Source organism: Plectropomus leopardus, chromosome 8 (assembly GCF_026936395.1).
Source record: "Plectropomus leopardus strain MGB_pleo_1.0 chromosome 8, ASM2693639v1, whole genome shotgun sequence".
NCBI classification, from domain to species: domain Eukaryota; kingdom Metazoa; phylum Chordata; class Actinopteri; order Perciformes; family Serranidae; genus Plectropomus; species Plectropomus leopardus.
The window spans coordinates 7,337,677-7,356,563 of NC_142183.1; the positions used below are offsets into that span (position 1 = coordinate 7,337,677).

The 18,887-nt window shown below is 39.6% G+C and overlaps 1 protein-coding gene across 4 annotated transcripts in view; it reads left to right on the plus strand.

Annotated features, from left to right (window-relative positions):
• fstl5 (follistatin-like 5) overlaps positions 1-18,887 on the plus strand; it is a 291,611-nt gene that overhangs the window by 57,492 nt on the left and 215,232 nt on the right. For all 4 annotated transcript variants that reach the window (XM_088080811.1, XM_088080812.1, XM_088080813.1 and 1 more), the window contains exons 2-3: positions 6,631-6,772; positions 16,631-16,661. In XM_088080811.1, coding sequence (XP_087936937.1) covers positions 6,631-6,772; positions 16,631-16,661 — 173 coding nt within the window. The remainder of the gene's footprint in view (positions 1-6,630; positions 6,773-16,630; positions 16,662-18,887) is intronic.

The following is an 18,887-nucleotide window of genomic DNA, read 5'->3' on the forward strand; positions in this document are numbered from 1 at the left end:
CTTATTCAGCACACTGAAAAGTTTTGACTTGTCAAACATAATTACTCTCAAATTAAACTAATCAAAACCAGTAGACAAATAAAAACCAACGACGAAGGGTCACTAGCAGACAATTACTTCAGTTCCCAAAAATTGTTGGAAATCTTGGTTGTGTAAATTTGATTTCTTATTCTCAATTTGTTACCTCCTTTGTGCACAAAGCTCACCATACACGGCAGCAGAATCTTGTGCATTTGTGTGGATTGGACACTTTTCTGTGTTGCTGCACCACACTGTGATTTACTGAACAGGTCCTCTTTACATAAAAATGGTCAAGAAAAGTAATTTTGTTCAAGTGCATATGAATACATGTTATCAGATGAAGAGTGAGATTGTGCTTGAGTACCTTCAGTATTTCATAATATTGGTTCTTAAATATTACACTTCTGCTTCAGGGCTTTTTTTTTTTATTTTATTGAGAAATAAGCAAAAATGTTTTGTTGTTGTGAGACACGTTGTATAAGACATCGTGGCTAGAAGTACAAAACAGATGCTTGAGGGAAATGTTGGCTGTTGCTAAAATACTCTCCTACAGGGTTTGTTGCCCTTTTGCAAAATGTTTTAAATATCTTAACTTGTGCCATATGCTGCTTTGACTGTGGAAACTATATGTTCTTGTTTAGCAATCATGAATTCCACTGTAGCTCATACAGTCTTGTTTGCTGAGAAACAGGGGAAACTTAATGTTCCCAGTAGACCAGCAGCCATCTTCAGGATTCAGAATTTGTTTAATTATATTTGAGACAAGCTGACTGTAATTAGAAAGCTGTAAATTGGAGAGTTATCAGCAATAAGTCAGAATTAGTCTAAGCTGACTAGTAATAGCCACATGGGAGAAGAGAATTCTGAATCAAGGTCCTTTGGGTGCTTATGTCAGGAAAATGCATGTCATGTTTAAATTATGTTCCAGACATACCAAACATGCATAACTGATAATAAATTACAATGTGTGCACTTTATATGCCCACCTAATGCCCAGTGTGTTGCAGTCATGTGATGCATATACATAAATGTAGTATCTGTAAGGCGAGCTTTATGGACATTGCTTTTGTAATACTCGCTCAGAGTGCATTGACTGGCAAAAATCTGCTGAATGAGACAGACGGGGGGGCTGGAGAAGAGCGGCTGTGAGCTTGTCAAGACATGATGCATTGTGTACATAGTGGGGAAATAGGTAGTCTTCATTTGAAAGTCAATGCCAAAGCTTAGACGTGCTCAGGGGAATTTAAACGACGAGCCAAAGTTGTGATGACGCTTCCTGAGGGGGTCCACTGAAAACTTCCAGACTGTTTCTGTCTGCTCTTCTTCAAAGGCAAATAAATAAGGCCTGGACTGTTTACTCAAACATGCATCCTTACTCTGTCACACAAGGACTTGTATATATAATTTTATTTGACATGCACAAACTGAAATTGATGAAGTAGTTCCTACTTAGTGCATATCTTGTATGATAGTCCTGCCATGAGTAGAAAAAAAGCAAAGCATATATTTTAAAAGACAAGCCACTGGTCATTTAATATCTGTCCGAGGGCCATGATTGGCCCCTGGGCCGGACTTTGGACATGCTTGATTTAGACTAAAAGCTGTCGTGCTTCTTTCAATGTAAATCTGTATTTTGCTTTTAGGCTTTTATAATGAAAACATTATGTGTCGCATTAGTTTCACTTTAATGAAATATGTCAAAAAACAATACAATCAGTTTCCAGTTTATTCGGTATACCAAGCCTTAACTAATGCAGTCTTATAATGCAGCCCTGCAGCAGATCCTACCTCTATGAAAGTTAAAATTACGGATGCACAATATTGGAATTTTTTGCAGATATCCAATATGCCAATAAATGCCATGTCATTTGGCAGATAACCGTTACACAATACTGATATATTCACTTTTTTTCTCCACCTAATTTTAGTAATCGTTAACTCTCTTCTGTAATGGAATTAACATCATTTTATGTACACTTTTATCACAATGGCCCACCAGCAGAGGGAGACATAAAAACATAGCTTTTTAAGTGTATGTAATATTCATTCACTGTGAAAAATCAGAAAAATACGTAAACTTTGGGTTGATGTTTTGTACTTTGTCAATAAAAAAGAAATATTAGTTTGCAAATCTGCATGTTTGCAGATTCTGACATTTCATTTTAAAGCCAATGTCTGTCAATACCGATGATGTGCTGATATTATTGTGCATCCCTAGTTAAATACAGTGTTTGTCAGACATTTTTAGTGATTTTTAAGGCTGTAGTTTGTGATGACGTTGACTCATTTTTCTTTTTACTTGATATTGTTTATAATCCTATTTAGTCTACCCTTATCAATATAAATGGGATAGACAAAATATTATAAAGATATTAATAATTAAATATACTAACGCAATACAATTTAACAGCACTACCAATTGAGTGTAAGCTGTTTAATAATAATATTTGCAAAGGCAGTTTTTCTTTTGTACAATGTTTGCGTTCCCTTTTGCTTCCTTCCCATCTGTGTAGTTTGTCATTGTGCCACAAAACCCCATTAACAGTAATGGTGCACAAGATGAAAAGAAAAATAGACCCAATGACAAGAAAATTAACTCGCCAATGGCCACAAAACTCTGAAAAAAAGTCTTTGTGCAGTCTGGTGTGGAACAGGAACAATTTAATTGTGCATTGTTCAATCCACAGTAAAGACAGTTTCTGCTCTCTTGGGAACTTTGCTCTTTTATTAAAATACAGAACAGCATAGTTGGCAGTTTAAGAGTTGAACTGAGCTCCTAGTAAGATTACTAATGAGTCAGTAGAAGTAGAACTGAAAACTTACTTGTATGTTGCAGTTGCGACCGATCATAATGAGTTAAATGTAGCTGAGGAACTGTGCTGTGTGATACAGTTAAACTTCTTAAAATCTGTGCATATGTCTCTGTCTCTGACACAGCATCCTGCAAAACTTAGTCCATTAATAACCCATTTAACACTGGGACGCCGCAAAGAAGTTGATTGATTGTTCTCGCAGATATGGTAATCCACCTAGTGTGGCTAAAAGACTGTGTTAGCAGAGAAGTGGAGCAGCAGAAGCTGCAGGCAGGGTTTCTACCTGGATCTAGAGAGGAAACGCACAGAGAATGAATATGATTACATTAAAGAGGCAATAAGTGTGGTTTTTAGTGCCCCATAGCACAAAACGACCATAATATGTCTGCAGGGGGTTGGTAGTGCTGTTGATCATTAACGGTGTTTTAACAATTACTTGGCCAGGTTCAGAGATCTTTTGAATTTCTCGACTCATACTTTGGAAAAAAACCTCCATGCCCACTGGATTATAAAGGCTCTTTGAATGCCCCCTCCCTACCACACAGACAAGGACAGGAGTGAGGGACTGGCATGACGAGACATTTCATCTACAAAGGCTTTGTTCTGAAGGAAAAAAGGGTAAAAACCAAGGCTTTGAGCAACATCCTTTTGCCAGGATATTGTATATTACGTGTACATTATTTTCTTTGTAGATTTTTCCTGTGAATGTGTGCTCTAATTAACTGGTTTGTTTGTTTCACATGGGACAGTGTGACTTCAGCGTTTCTGTAAATTTAAAGGGGTGAGGTGGATGGCCGGTCCAGCAGGTGGGCTGGTGATGGATGTATCTTTTTCACGGTTTTCTTTAGAGCGGACCCTTGAAAGTCGGAGATTCGAATCATCAGTCTGAGACCCCTAAGTTGAAAGAGCTTGTTTCAAGTTGAGCAGATTTTTTTTTTGTTTTTTTTTGCTAGTCAATGCATTGAACTTCTGAGGATGTTAGGGTCCCCAGGTTTGCTGCGTAGTGAGTAGTTTTGACTTTCATACGACTCTATGATTCAGATCTGGAGATATGCAGGCAGTGGCATGGAGGAAGAGAGAGACTGCAGTGTAGGGTGAAGAAGTGGTTGAATTTACAGCTCACAGCAAGGTAAAACAGTTTGGTCTCTGGCTTTTGTGATGTTGGCAAAAAATGTTGCATCGTAGAATCTCAAAATAATGAGTAACATCAGTTTTTTGAGAAATGAATAAATCACAAAATCTCTCTTGTTAAACTGGCCAACAAAGTACTTCCCAGTTCTAACCAGATTTTTCAGTGGACCAAATATGACAAAATTGTCCTTAACCCTATGTAAAAAATGTTGGTTCATGTTATTTTTTTCTTGAGTTTTGCAAATTGTAGAATTGGTCTTACATTTGGTGCAGAGTGGCATTAAAAAAGTCTTTAAAACTGTAAAATTTGCCTTAAGCTGTAGGAGCCCTGGTTTACCATCTCGTACGTCTTTCCATTTTGTCCGTCTCTCATTCCATGTATACCAGCTTGCTGAAATCATGTTTGAATAGAGTGTGATATGAAAGATGCTGGGCAAGTGGGAAAAAACATCAGTTATTATGGATCTTGGAAAAGTCGTGGAAAAGTTTTGAAAATTTGTTCATGAAAATGTGTGGAAACCCTGTATCAAGGTTTTCTTTGCTAAACAACACTTTAAATGCCAGTGCCTCCAAAGGTTAAACGATAAGTCTGGAAAATGGGTGTTGAATCTGGCTGAGAATTATAGGCACACCCCATCTGTTGATGTTTGTTCTTCTGATTGAAAGTTTATATTTCTACAGTGTGAATCACATACAGTGCAGAGACCAAGTTCCTTGTACCTACTCAAGAAAAACAAAAATAAAGGGATGGAGTTTCAAGGCAGACAATGCGTAAAAAATCTGCAGGTGTCAGGCAGCTCAAGAAGACAGCAAAAGTCACATAAAGTCATAAAAATAAAGTTTCAGTGTTCCCTCTTCGTCCAGCACATCAAAGCGACACGCTGCTCTGCCGGCACAACCTCCTGACCTCCAGTGAATACCGTGTGGGCCCACAGAGCTGCCACAGCAGTGCCATTGTTGTCTGACTCTGTGTCACTCCAGAAGAACAAGGAAGCAGGGTCACAATCCTGCTGTCAGTCATCTCCTCCGCTGGAGGATGATGAGCAGACACTGGTGGCTTGACACGGCTTAGAAAGTACAGCTCAGTGTTTGCCTGTGAAAATCAACAAGTCAAGTCGAGTCAAATTTATTTATAAAGCGCTTCTAACAAAGGGGATTTTGTGCCACTCAAGGAACTGAAGGCGTAAATGCAGATAAAGATGAGGGATAAAAATAAGAGGGAACAAGCGCATTGCAGATTTTAACATAATGCTTGCGTGCTTGTGTTTGTGTAGTTCCCTTTTGTTAAATTGTGTTAGGTAATAGGCTTAAGTGGTATCTAATTTTTCATACCTTCATACCTTTCTCTAATTTTAATGGGCTACACGCTATATGACAAAGTGCGCTATATTCTGCAGGCTGTCTTGCCATTTTCAGTCTACTCAACACATAATACACTCACAAGTTGTCAACAAAAGGTAATATTCTTACACCCATTTTCCTAAATAAACAGAGAAAGACAATCATTTACCTTCTGAATTGCACATGTAGAGAAACAGAGTCTTGCTGTTTTTTCTGCATGATATGCGCTGCTCTCAGCAAATCAAGAAGGTGCAAATGTTTTATTGAAAATTATGTTGAGTCTATACCACCTTTTACTACAGTTTTGTCTTTATCTGTCACAGACACAAGGAAATCATTGACATAAGGCATTTTATTGTGAAACGTGCAGGACCGTGTTGCTCGAAGCTGCACGGCTTCATAAATGAGTGGAGTATATGCCTTTGAGTCTGTAAATACAGCAGGCAGCTCTGAAGCAGTGCCACAACATCAAAGACTGCCAATGTGAACACACACTAATCACACATGCAATGTGACCCGGGCGCAACCTCCAGGGCACATGATTAACACTGCATGCAAAACATCCTCAATACAGAATACAGCATCTTCAGTATGAAGTTAATAATATCCTTTTTTTAAGGTATTTAAAATCACACTGTCAGGATTTCTATATATCCTGGTATATAGAAATACTGTGATACAGCCCATGCCAATTAGGTAATACGAGAGCTGTGGCTTAAATGCATCCTATTCTCTGTGTATTTCCTGTTTTTGCTTCCTTGAACATTTCTGTTTCTTAGACACAGATTCCTTACAGGTCATGTTTTTCCCCCCACAAACACTGCTTTGTTTAATTCATGTTATGAAAAGGTCAAACTCGTTTTTATACAGGGCAATAAATTATTAAAAATGCCATTTTGTTGGAGGTGAAAAGTGAATATTCTCACTCCCTTAAATACAAATATTTGGCCTGCATCTCTGTGAGGGTGTGAGGAAACTGTTTAAGATGTAATCTTTCTGCTACATCACATTTGCTTGACTTAGACACTCAGACTAATTAATCCAAAGCCCTCACTTTAATTGCCTTAATATATTGGCTCTTTGTCTTCTTTATCTTGATTTTCTCATGACGTCTATTTCCCCTTAATTGATTCAAAAGGAGATCTAATCTCCTCGCCGACTGTGGGGCACGTATTGATAGCTTTAGTTTAAACCAGCGACAGTTTTGCGTTTCCCATTGTCTACACTAATTACGGTAGACTTGATGTATTGTCTCAGCTAACCAGTATTGAACCCCCAGAGTGTTTGAGAAGAGCACTCACCTTTCTTGTTTGGTTTTTGACAGGAAAAGACCAATGAAGACAGCCAGATGGTGGTCGGCGGCAATTTTACTGTTGGGGCTCGCTGTGCTGGGCGCCAACGGGAGACCCAACAAGGAGGGATTCAGGTCGCCGCTCTATCGACCAGTCGTGAGATTCCGACACAAGGTATTGATCGCCGCCTTTTTTCATTTGCTGTCCGTAACAAGAAGACTATGTGCTTTTGCCAAGTATGAAACTAATTACAGTGGCGCTTTCTTCCTCCATCAGATGACTCCCCTGTTGTTGTTGTTTGTCTGCCCACTGAAAAATACTTGATGAATCATTATCCCTCCCTCTGTGCCAGGGGACTGTCTTTTCAAAGACAACATTGGATTTATGCGAGGCACAGCTGAGCAAAGATGAAGACGAGCTTTGAATGAAGTGAGGATGGTCGTGTGTCATTTTAGTTAAATGTTTAAAGTAAAAGATATAATTTAATGTTTATTGACTCAGCGTTACAGGGCAGGCCCCACAAACAAAATCTGCCACGTTTATTAATCCCTCTCACTGCATATCAAGGAACAAGTTACATTTATTTTCCTCTTAACTAGTAGCATAGTCTGTTTTTTCCCCACTGAATTGGTTCCAAAACACCAGAGTAAAAGATGGATCAATTAGAGCCAGACTGGGATAAAAATGTACTTTTTTGGCAGACGTGAACTTGAAGAAAGCAAAGTGTTTTGTCAAGAGGCATTAGTCAGATTGTGGTCCTTCAGTACACATTTCCCATAAGCCCCCTTTGCAGTTATGTTCACCAGTAAACACATCTCCTCTCTATCCAATCCAAGATAAAAATTTGCAGTGACAATATAGAGCATTTGTTGTGTTTGCTTTTACTTCAAGGCAGTCTGTCATCCTCAGACTAAATATTGCATTTTAAATTTGTTCCAGCAGGCTTTAGTCACTCTGCATGGGAATGAAAGGAAAAGATAGTGGCACCAAAGGGTCGGTGGGTTAAGAGGTGGTTAGAAAGCGAGGGAGAGGGATACAGAGGAAACAGATGGTAGGAATGTTATTTTGACTGTATCAGAGTTGAGCGAGAAGCTGGGAGCGATGCAGAGCTGTTAAAACGACACAATGGTCAAACACATTTTGACCTTTTGAACAAGATTTATTCAGAGAGATGCTTTCAAGACACGTAGACCGCAGATATCAGCTATGCAAGAGTTCTGCTTCTTTCTAGCCACAGCTACTCTGGAAATTGTGTGTGTGTGTTAAGGAAGCAAAGAGATTTAAACTTCAATACCCAAAAATCCTGTAATATGATCTCGGTAAACTGCAGAGAGAGCACTTCTGCCAGAGTGGGATGCTTTATACTGTAAGAAAGAGGCAAACGATCCAACATCCACCCCTGCCTGGACAGAGCTGGATCTCAGTCTTACTCACTTGTTTTTTAACTGTATCTCTGTGATGAGTGCTGCATTGTACTGTTGTTTTGTTAATACTTTGTACCTCAGCTCCACATCCTGTTTTCACCTTTAGATGCAGGATTTTGGGGATAGATTGAGCGTTTTGATATCAAGTGTAGTCAGAGGAATATCCTGGTGCCAGAATTTTAACTGAAAACTGTGGTGAATTAGGGAGGGGTGATATGTTCAATATACTCACTGTATTGTGGCTTTTGATAATGACTCTATCGCGAACATCAAGAATAAATTGTCGTGTCATCTTTATTAAGTCACCAGTATGAGACTTGCTTCGGCGTTTCAGCTCTCTTGCTCTCTCCCATGGCTCTCTCCCTCTCACAGACTCAAAAAGATAAAAAAAAAGAGTAAAAAAACATGATATATCACACGCTCCTAAGGCCACCCAGACCACTTTCTCCAGAGTGATAGTGTGTGACCAGGCAAAGCGTGTTTTATTTGTATCTGCAGGGCTCCAGACTGCAACTATTTAGGCACATTTTGCGAACATGAACCATCAGTGCAACTTAAATATACTGTCAATATATGAAGTGAACAAATCGTCACATAAAATGGTGCCACCGAAACAGTTAAACGTTTGTCGAGTTTAACAATAGTTTGAGCAGGCAAGGCTGTGTTTTTGTACCTACAGAGCTCTGATAATGACTATTTAGTCACATTTTGCAAACATGGAGCACCAGTGTGATTTGCAAATGCTATTAATATATGAACTATAAACTGTTAGGATAGTATATATAGTTAGTATATGAGCTGTTAGTTTGCTTACAGCTCACAGTGAATAAATCTTGCTGTTTAAAAGCACCAGTTTGACATTTTGCTAACATTTAACTGTTGACCAGAAGCTTCATGTTCACAACAAAAACATCGACAGAAACGGTACTTTAACTTCAGTGTGACAGTTGCTACTTGATTTCAAAATATATACTGTGTATCGCCATACTGCCCTAAAATATTGGGCTATTATTTTTAAGCCATATGACCCAGCCTCATGGGGAATCTACAGTTTCATAATTTGTGTTGTGTCTCATGGTAGAGGCTTAAAACATCTTAGAAAATAAATCTTTAAAGTTCATTTTAGAGGTAGTTTGAAAGACATGGAGACACAGATCTTAGAAGTAGCTCTCCTTGAATTGACTCAGAAATTTGCATGACATTTTTTCCCACTTGAAACCTTTCCTGCCTGTGCTTTAATCCCCCCCACAAAATCACAGGTATCCTTGCTTTCACATTATTCTCTGATGCGCTACACTTAGTGTACTATGTGCTTTTTATTTTAATGCCATATCATGTGAATGAAGCATGTATACCTTCTTAAAGTAGGCTTAGTTCAACTGAGCAGGTTTTGAAGGTGGTGTGAATAGTGCCTTACTGTATCAAACAGTATATGATCTCTTGTTGAAACTAACACGTTTCTATTTATTGGCCTGGTTTGAAACCAGAAGCACTTTAATAATTAAACTAATGTTCGTTCACATGTAGCGGGAATTTGACGAGAAGCTACAAAAATGATGTATGTGCTTTACCACTCCAATGAAATTAATGTGCCTGGCGCTGTGATTACATCGCAGAGGGATGTCATTACAGCATCTGCATACCATTACAATTCATCCTGTGAGAGGACAGAGGTAAACTCCGCTCATCTATCCGCCTGTCAAACTAAGCTGAGGAAATTTACAGCCCTTTGGTGAAAAATGGCCACATTGCAAGCCCTTTTTCCAAACTATCTCATCGGCCTTTTTGTGGCTTAGAGAATTTTCTCCGCTGCCGGCTAGATTGCAGGGAGGCTCGGGTCATCCACTTGTCAATACAGTTGAGTAAGCAGCGTTAAAGAACCGTCATTTTAAAATGAGATATCCACAGATTGTCGAAAAGCAATACTAAGTTTTAGAACATAGCTCAGAGTTTAGATTTAAAATTTTGTTGGCACTCAATGTCTCTACTTACAAAATTATACCAGTTAAAAAGCTACTTTAAAATCTAGTTTGCATCACATTTTGATTAAATTCTACTCACGTTAATCATTAATGGAACGTGGTGGTACAAAAACAACATTAATTTTTCTAAACAACATAATTGCATTCATTTTCACATCTGCAAATGAGTGAAAAGCACCGAACGTCCTTTGAGGCCATCGCCACAAGCTGTGATACACCAGTGGCCGCGTTAATATTATGCCTTTTCCTTTGCTTTGAAGGACAGTGTTTGACAAGGGTAACAGGATCTGAGCCGACCTTTATAAGCTTTCCTCACAAAGACTTCAATCACCAGGACGCACTCGGCCATAAACAGCCGGTCACATGCTCTACCCATAATTCCCATGGTATTGTTTCAAAAACTCACTGTGAAATCCTCCACATGGGTTCAAAAATGGGACACAGATCCCAGCCACTAGAATCCAGTCCTAAATATAATTGATTGTAATGGGAATACCACTCAAAGTTACTGTTCTCAAGCTTCTATTACATGGCAGTTTTATTTTACAGTCTTATTTCATTCAAGCTTTTTTCATCAAGAGTTTCACTGTAAGAGTGATGGAGAGACTGAGTGTGCAATTTGTGAAATTTGTGGAGTAGTGGCCAGACTCGCACGAGGGACAATTTGTCGGGTTTGTCGCTCTGACATCAAGCTGTTATGTCAGGACGAACAAAATGGAGGCAAGGACAACTGTGTGCAAAGCCCCATCCATCCAGCACTGGCTTGGCCACATGGCAAATCTAGATTAACAGGGGATAAGCAGAGAGAGGGAGAGAGAGTGGGAGGGGGGCTGGGCAAATGAGATTGAGATAAAGAGACAGGAAATAGGAGATACAACAAGAATAACATTTACAAGATGATTTGGCTCAGTTAAAGGTGGAGTCAACAAATCTGGAGAAATCTCTCGCTCCCAATGCTTTTGTTTGTATACATCTATGGCCTTTCCCCTGTCCAGTACATATGCGACAAAGTCCCCTGTTGCTGACTGGAAGGAATAATGTTTCCCAGAGCCAGGGCTGGATCTTAAACATCAGCTAAGGGGCTGATCAAGGCATTTTATGGGTCTTTGTATCGGCAGATACTCAAAATTAAATGACTCTGATCGGGAGCAAAAAAACGTGATTGGGACATCCCTAGTAAGAACATCTATTGTTTTTTCCTTTGGCACACAGCTAACTAGCTGACTGTGAGGAGATATGCTCTGAATTTGAAAACAAGTAATATGGATAACCTAGAGCTTTGATCGGGCCCCAAAAACTGAGGCCCGAACATCTATCCGCACAGTTTCTGTCCAAGCCCAGCAACGATTGCACTTATGGGCCCAAGCCTGTCAGCAGAATGGGCTGCGCCCCTCTGTACGTCTCTCTTTTACAGTGCACACGGCGGTCAATGGCGATCGGGTATGCAGATGATGATCACTGCTCTTCGATGCATGTAACGCACATCTCTCACTGTGTGAGAGAGGGAGGGGGGATAAAGGGAGTGTTGTCCCGTCAGTCTCTCTATCTCTCTGCCCCCCTTCTCTCTCTCTTATCCTCTTATGTATGAGGGCTCCCAATCTATTTAAAAAAACAAAAACGGTAAATTGGCGTCGACCCGGCCTGATTCAACCTCGGGGGAATATAGAGAAATTACCAGTCATGCTCGTGCTAAGAATCAAAGCTCTTATTGCACCTTTTAAGTTGAAATAGACACTATTTGTCTTACATGTGACTACTGTCAATAGTATTTCCTCCCTCCTCCTCCTCTTCCTCAGCTGGTCAGTTGTAGCCCCAGCCCTTGTCACTCATCTTGATGAGCTGTCTACTTTCAAATGGCAGCCAGCCTGAGGCTGAGGTAACCAGCTTCTGTAAAGGCTCCACAGGGGCCGAGGAAGCAGACGCCGTATGGAGCCAATCTGCTATAACAATAACAAGATGTCGACGTCCACGCTGGTGTTAAACTGTGTTTTCCAAAGTCTGTTCTGCTGCATGCTTATCTTTTCTGTTCCTTGGCTCTTTACAGACTGTAGGTGTTACTTATTATTGATATAATGATTTTTTTTGCAGTGTTAAAAAAAGAAAAGAAAAGAGAGAGGTTGCTTTAGTGTGGGGGTGTTGCCACAGGTAAAGAAGACTGATAGTGTTCGCACAAATTGGGTAAAGGTGCTGGATGAAAGAAAAAGCACACAAAGGAAAAGGAGCACCACACTGATGCTTCAAAGCTCCCAAAATGTGTTTAGATGATGCAGGAATGTGACCTCTGCGTTTTGTTTGATGAAGACTTTGAGTTTGAAGACATATCGGCTGCCAAAACACTACACGGTGGTCTGTGAGGAAGAATTTTACAGCTCTAGAAAATTATCACGGAGTGACTATTGTGAGGTTTTTAACTGTTGAGAGGTAACACATCACATCTCAAAGTAATCTACTTGGAATATTTTTGATTGTTCAGTGCAGTTTGTTGCCAAATGAGCTTGCAGAGCAGCAAGAGTTCAGCCAGGTTAAACGTTTTTGCCAGGTCTTGTGTTTTTTTTCTTCCCAGAGCCCTCTGCATCAGCACCTCTGCTTTCTCACTGAGGGAGCTGTGTTGTTTTTCACACAGCACTATTGGTCTGAACTAAAAGATAGATTCAGCCTTGCTTTGGGCGTCCTACTGTAAATTCTCCTCACTTGTCATACAGGTATGTTGCAATTTGCAGTTATATGTTTCAAGTTGAAGTGCACTTGTAAGTTGATGGTGTGGAGGAGTGAGGGATCTGAAGCACAAGAGGGAGAGGAGAAGGAGGACGGGGGTGGAGGTGGAAGGAGGTGGGGGTTGAGAGATAAAGCCAGAGAGCGAGAGAGAGAGAGAGAGAGATGTGGGCGGTCAGCCAGCTAGCTGTGACAGGGGCAGATGAGCCACGGGTTGTACAGCTGGGTGCTTCAACGTCCCCAGAGTCTCAGGGCAGCAGAGACAGGCCTGCCAGCCGCCCTGGGGAAATCACTCTCTTCAAACAAATGAAGTGTGAACACTGTCTGCCATATGCAAATAAGCCCCATTTGATATCTTCCCTACCTAGTGCAATTCCAAATGTCACCTCCTCCAGAGGGGGGGTACGAAGAATGTCAGGGAGCCACAGGTGCTTTTTGTGATTTGTGCCTAAAGTCAACAGTGTTTTGTGAAACATCCAGAGAGATGATGTGCAGGGACGGCTGTTAACCAGATTAAGATGTTTAACTTGGTTGTCTTTTAGTTATTTCTATTATATTTTAATCGAAACGATAAGCTTGGTAATCAGTGGCTTTATGCCTGAGGAAATTTGTCCATATATTAAAGTTATTCTTTGTTAAAGAATGTAAAAAAACTCTGCTGTGAATAATATTTTTTTAGCATGGTTTTCTTACAGAAAAAGTGAAACAAGTGAATTCTGAAAAGGGACTGGAAGCACATCTACCCTTTATCTGTCATCAAATGAGGTTACATGGACACGAATAACCTGTTTATGAGGCTTATCCCAGTTTCGATCATATTGGGGATACGGGGATTCACGTTGCATGTATACATACCAGTTTCTTTTAGAGCACTCCAGCAAGCAAATTCAAATTTCTCATATGTTAATATGGTGATCACATGCTCAAACACATAAACGGGATACTTCAAAAACTTGACCATGAACGGGTTATTTATGTCCACGTAAACGCACTCATTGAGTTCTGAATTTGGCCTCTCACTGAGCCACCAGCACCGCTTAGGTTGACTGATGAAAGAGTCGTGTGCATCAAGGTGAAAACATACCAAGCAGCAGCAAATTGCGACTAGCTGCAATATTTACATTTTTCTGAAAATGATTTGTAACATAGGGCAACATGTCACAGGAGTCACATGACTTTGGTTACTGATTGACTGCAGATATTCTCTTTCCACAATTTACCGTTAAAAATAAAGCCATGTTTTAGTTTGGCCGTTTTTGCTGCAGAATCACACAGGCACAGCACAGAGCAGCCTCGTAGCTTTCCATTGACATTGTGTGGCAGCTTGGTCGCACTTTGCCTCTGCTTGGTCTGTTTTCGATGTTAGAAGAAACATGGGAGAGAATCAGCACTACTGTACATGTTTGAGCCTCAGTCAGACTCAAATAAAGAGTTGTTTGTGGAACTAAATAGACAACTAGCAATGTATGAGAATATTATATAAGGTGACAAAGTGTTAGTTGATGAGAAACATATAATATCTGCTGTTGTGTTTACATCAGTCACATTGCTATCTTGTAATAAATAAGTCTTGTCAGAGTTTGCAGAAAGATATATTCTGCCTGGCTGAGATTTTTATATGTGTGATAAGGCTGGAGGTGTCAGGTTTCTTTCTTGGCATTTGCAGCATTGACAGCGATTGGCTTCAGAATTAAGTGATGTACCTCATGTAACTTTCTCAGTGTCTGTTTAAATTTTACACTGTAGGGAAGAGCATGGACATCTTTCCCTTTAGTGAATGTGAACACATCTCTCTTGTGACAAACTTTGCACAGAGTCAAGGTCAAACATCTTAGACGTCAACATGAGTAAAACACATTTTTTAAAGGAGGGAATCTTTAACAAGTTGTGTCCTAAAATGGTGTCTAGGAATGGAGAGTTCATTCCAAACATATATAACTATTATTAATCTTAATACTCATTTCAGTGCTGAAGTGAAAGGTCAATCAATTGATTAATTGATTGACTGAAATCTTATTTAAAATGGTTTCATTAGCAACTGCAGTTTTTAATGCAAGTGTACAGTCTGTACAGCGTTTAGCTCAATATGGAGACAGTGGCACGGATAGTATCACTGACAATGATACACAATGTAGTAACCTTAAAAAAAAGTAAAGTTAGCTGAATTAATCTTGCATTCAAAATTAATTTTTAACCAGTGAGATCTCTTGGATACAATTATCCATATGTAAAGTACTTTATATATATTCACATATTTTATTAATTGACTTAGAATCAAATCAAGCATATTTTAGTAAGAAAATACACAGTATGCATATTTTCTGTGCAAACCCAGGAATTGGGTAATCTGCTCTTTTCAGTAGGCAGTCAGGGACCACTGTTCATTATTGACTGTAGACCTGTTGCATAATGCATCTTCTCCATAACACCACTGTGCTCGAGCTGGTAGATAGAGAGTCTAAATTTTCTGTACAAGAACGAGAAGGATGAGCTATGCAGATTTCACTGTAGAGAAATCAAATATTTATGCCTCTTTCTTTCGTATTCATGGTTTTGTGGAGAGCGGCAGACTACTCAGAACAGTAGTCCTGAGAACAGCGTTTTCTACAACCATCATCACCATGCATGCTCTAAATGCAGCTGATTTTATAGTGCACCTACTCAAGGGGTCATAGTTGTTTGCTTTTTTATGTCTCTACAGTAGGCTTGAATGATTCCAATATGTCTTTTTTGTCTAAATACAGTTTAGTTGTGTTTTGGTTGCTGTGAGTGAGGAGAAGCTGCAATTTTTTTTTTCAAGTGATGCAAGACACCACAAACGGCATATAAACACATCCAGTCTTAGAAAGACAAAAAAAGGCAGAATAAATGAATTAGATGACAGAATCTAAAGGCAACACATGGTAGAAAACAGTCAAACATCAAGCAGATACATAAATTGCTATGATTAAATAGGAGTCAGGAAAAATGTAACTTTTGATTTGAAGGAGGAAAAGATTAGTTTTGAAATACCCTTGAACTAGATCCTAAAAAAACAACCCATTCTCCCTTCAGACTTGTCAAAACTGACGCTTAGTTAGTGGCCCTTGGCTGCTGATACTGATGCACTGAAGGACCCTTTAACGTCTTTATGAGATGCACTGTGTGATTATTAGACACTCTGAAACTTACACACTATCCCTGGCAGTCAAAAACTGAGAGTATTTTAGTTTGACACATAGGGCCACTGACCAAGCTTTGGTATTTGATTAGTTTGGTGTGAGAAGATATTAAAAATATCCATAGTGTTTAAAATGCTGCCTTTGACTGAACCTTAGATACTCATACAATCTTGCCCCCCTATCTTGTATTTATATACAAGTTCTCTGTTCTCTTTTAATTTCCTTTAAAAATGTTTCTTTGCTGTCTTATTTCCAATTTGGTGTTTTTATGCTGTTTTTCTCAACTTTTAAATGCATTTTGTAAAGCACTTTGAATTGTCTTTACGTATGAAATGTTCTGTGAAATTAAACGTTTCTTGCCTTGATGCACAAAATGAAATTATAGGGGATGTAACTGTAGGCCAGTTGAAAGGTTTATCATTGTGCATGTAACTTAGGCAAATTAGCACTTAACCTAATGGCACATTAATGTCTGACTCATTAATTGCCATTCAAACATTGTGTCAGACAAGTTCTTTCAGTCAGAGTAAAATCCTTGGACCTTAACGTCATGGCTGCACTGGCATACAATCTCAGTTGAGCACTGAGCCGTTTGCAAAGAGAGTGAATTGGCTAAAGTAATAAGTGGTCTATAGAAAACAATTTCTACCGTACAAGCCCAACGGATGTCACTCACTCAACTAAATGGAAACATGTTGAGGATCTTGTGGTTTGTTATAATCATAATCTCTTTTTTTTCTGTTGTTTCTGCAGGATGGGATCCCTGAGAGCTTGAGGATAAAGGGTGAGTTACCATTTCTCATTCCCTCCTCTCTCTTCCTCTCCTATGAAATGCAATTTACACAACCACTGATGTACATCATGCAGGTTTAGTGTAAGGTTGCTGTCTGTTGAGAGCCACAGCATGGCTTGAGCACTGCCACTGTAGGATCTTTTAGACTATCAGTGGTGTGAAGAAATTATGTTTTTAAATAGAAAACAAGAGAAAACACCAGATACAGAGAGCAGCACCTTTTTTTTTTAAAAAAAACCTCCACTCTAGGAAACCCATTAGAATCACAGCACTTCATCTCCTCCTCTTTCAACTGTTTGTTTGGCTCGACATGAGAATCTCACCAGATAATCCCATTTTTAAACACAGTCAACCAACCAACCACACTCTGGTGCCAACAGTTGCTGTGGTGATCTCTTCTGGTTTCCATTTACCCAGGTACTTAAAAACTGCAGATGCAAAAGGCAAAAAGCAAGTCTCCCACTGTGGAATTCACTGGACACTGACTTATGGGGACAAATGAAAGTTTGTAGAGATACACACTGTTTAATGACCAAGTAGTGTGTTTTATTGTAACATGTATGAGTCATAACAAAGCTTTGACAGATATTGGAAGACATAGTTGAGGTTCAAGCCGCCTAACACCACCACATCAATGCTTTATCATCTCTTCAGCTTCAGTATGGGTAATGGTCAAAGAGAGAGAGTGGGGGAGAGATCAGACCTCAACATTGGTTTTTAAATGAAGCTCTGAGGGATATACTCTATATCTACCCTCCTGCTGCAGCATGTTTTGCATCAGTTAAGCAGCTGTGTAGCTGCATGAAATATGTTTGAGTTGATGTTAAGAGAAGTTTTTTGCAGTATACTTCAGTGCATTACACAGAAATTGCACCATAGAGCTGCTATGAAATCCCTTCTTCATGCCTCCTTTGCATTTTTACACAGAACCAAACGATGGCGGCATCTCTCCGCTCCAATTTGTTATTATAGGCTGCATTCTGGCATCCTACAATCGAAAGAGGCTTGACAGGCATGATGTGTAACACAGCAGCGGTGACCTCTAATGTGACATAAAACATACATGTTGGCAGCGCTAAATAAACAATAACAATAGAATAACATGGCAATAACAATCGTTACCATCTGCTAAATGCTAATGGTTACTTTTTAAATCTCCTGTTGTCGGTTGCATGCATAACATGCTGTTATAACGTCACACCCAACCTGCCAATGATCCCGTCCTCCCTGACTGTGATGATTATACTGACGCAATATGTTAATTGTTGTGCAGCTGCCCGCCAGCAGTCGCCTGGCTATTAACACCAGGAGCACATTTCTCTGCATGGGTCAGCTCCTTTCACATCACATTGAGAATACATTGAGAGCTCTGTCCCTGTCTGCTTGTGTGTCTCTCGTTGTGTGTCTATGTGTGTCTGCTCCTCTCTGTCCCTCTCTGTTTAGTAGCCTGACAATAATCTTGGAAGTACTGGATATTTATCATAATCAGATAATTTATATTATATCTAATTTAGCATTTATATTATTCATAACAGAGTATTTAGTGTGTTTTCCTGCCACATTCGCTCATGACTCGCTGAAAAAACAGGAAGATGAAATTATTGCTGCGATTTGTGAGCCTTCCATGCAGCTTGGGGCTACGGCGTGTCCGGTGTGAATGGTCTAATTGCTCAACATGGGCGCCAAAAGCAAGCAGCCGATGCTCCATGGAAAATCATGACATTTGGGAAATTCGCAGCCGTTCTGTGTTCAATATGAACCTAGTGTTACTGCACCCTGTGGCGTATCGAAAGTGAGTCCACCCTGTCCGCCTATTCACAGTCGTACGTTAAATACAGAACGGCATGATGGCGCGATATTCCCGGCCTGAACAGGCAGTGTAAAATGGGCTAGAGCTTAAAGTCTTTAAAAAAATAGATTTGAATGAAGGTTTTGTACTTTGAAACATCTTGTAATCTTGTAAATATATATACATCAGCATCAGTAGTAGATAGTTATTGCTCCACTATGATTTCATATTGTACTTGCAGCCTGGTTTGATGACCTTTTTTATGGAAAGACAACAGTGCCTTAAAGGGATACTTTGCTGACTTCAACCAGCTTTTTATCATAACAATGTGAGTAGTTTGTAGAAATGAACTTTGTTCCATCTTACCAGTGCCTAGTTGTCCCAGCTCCAAGCAGCTTCTTCAGAATATTATTCATGTAACTACTTCT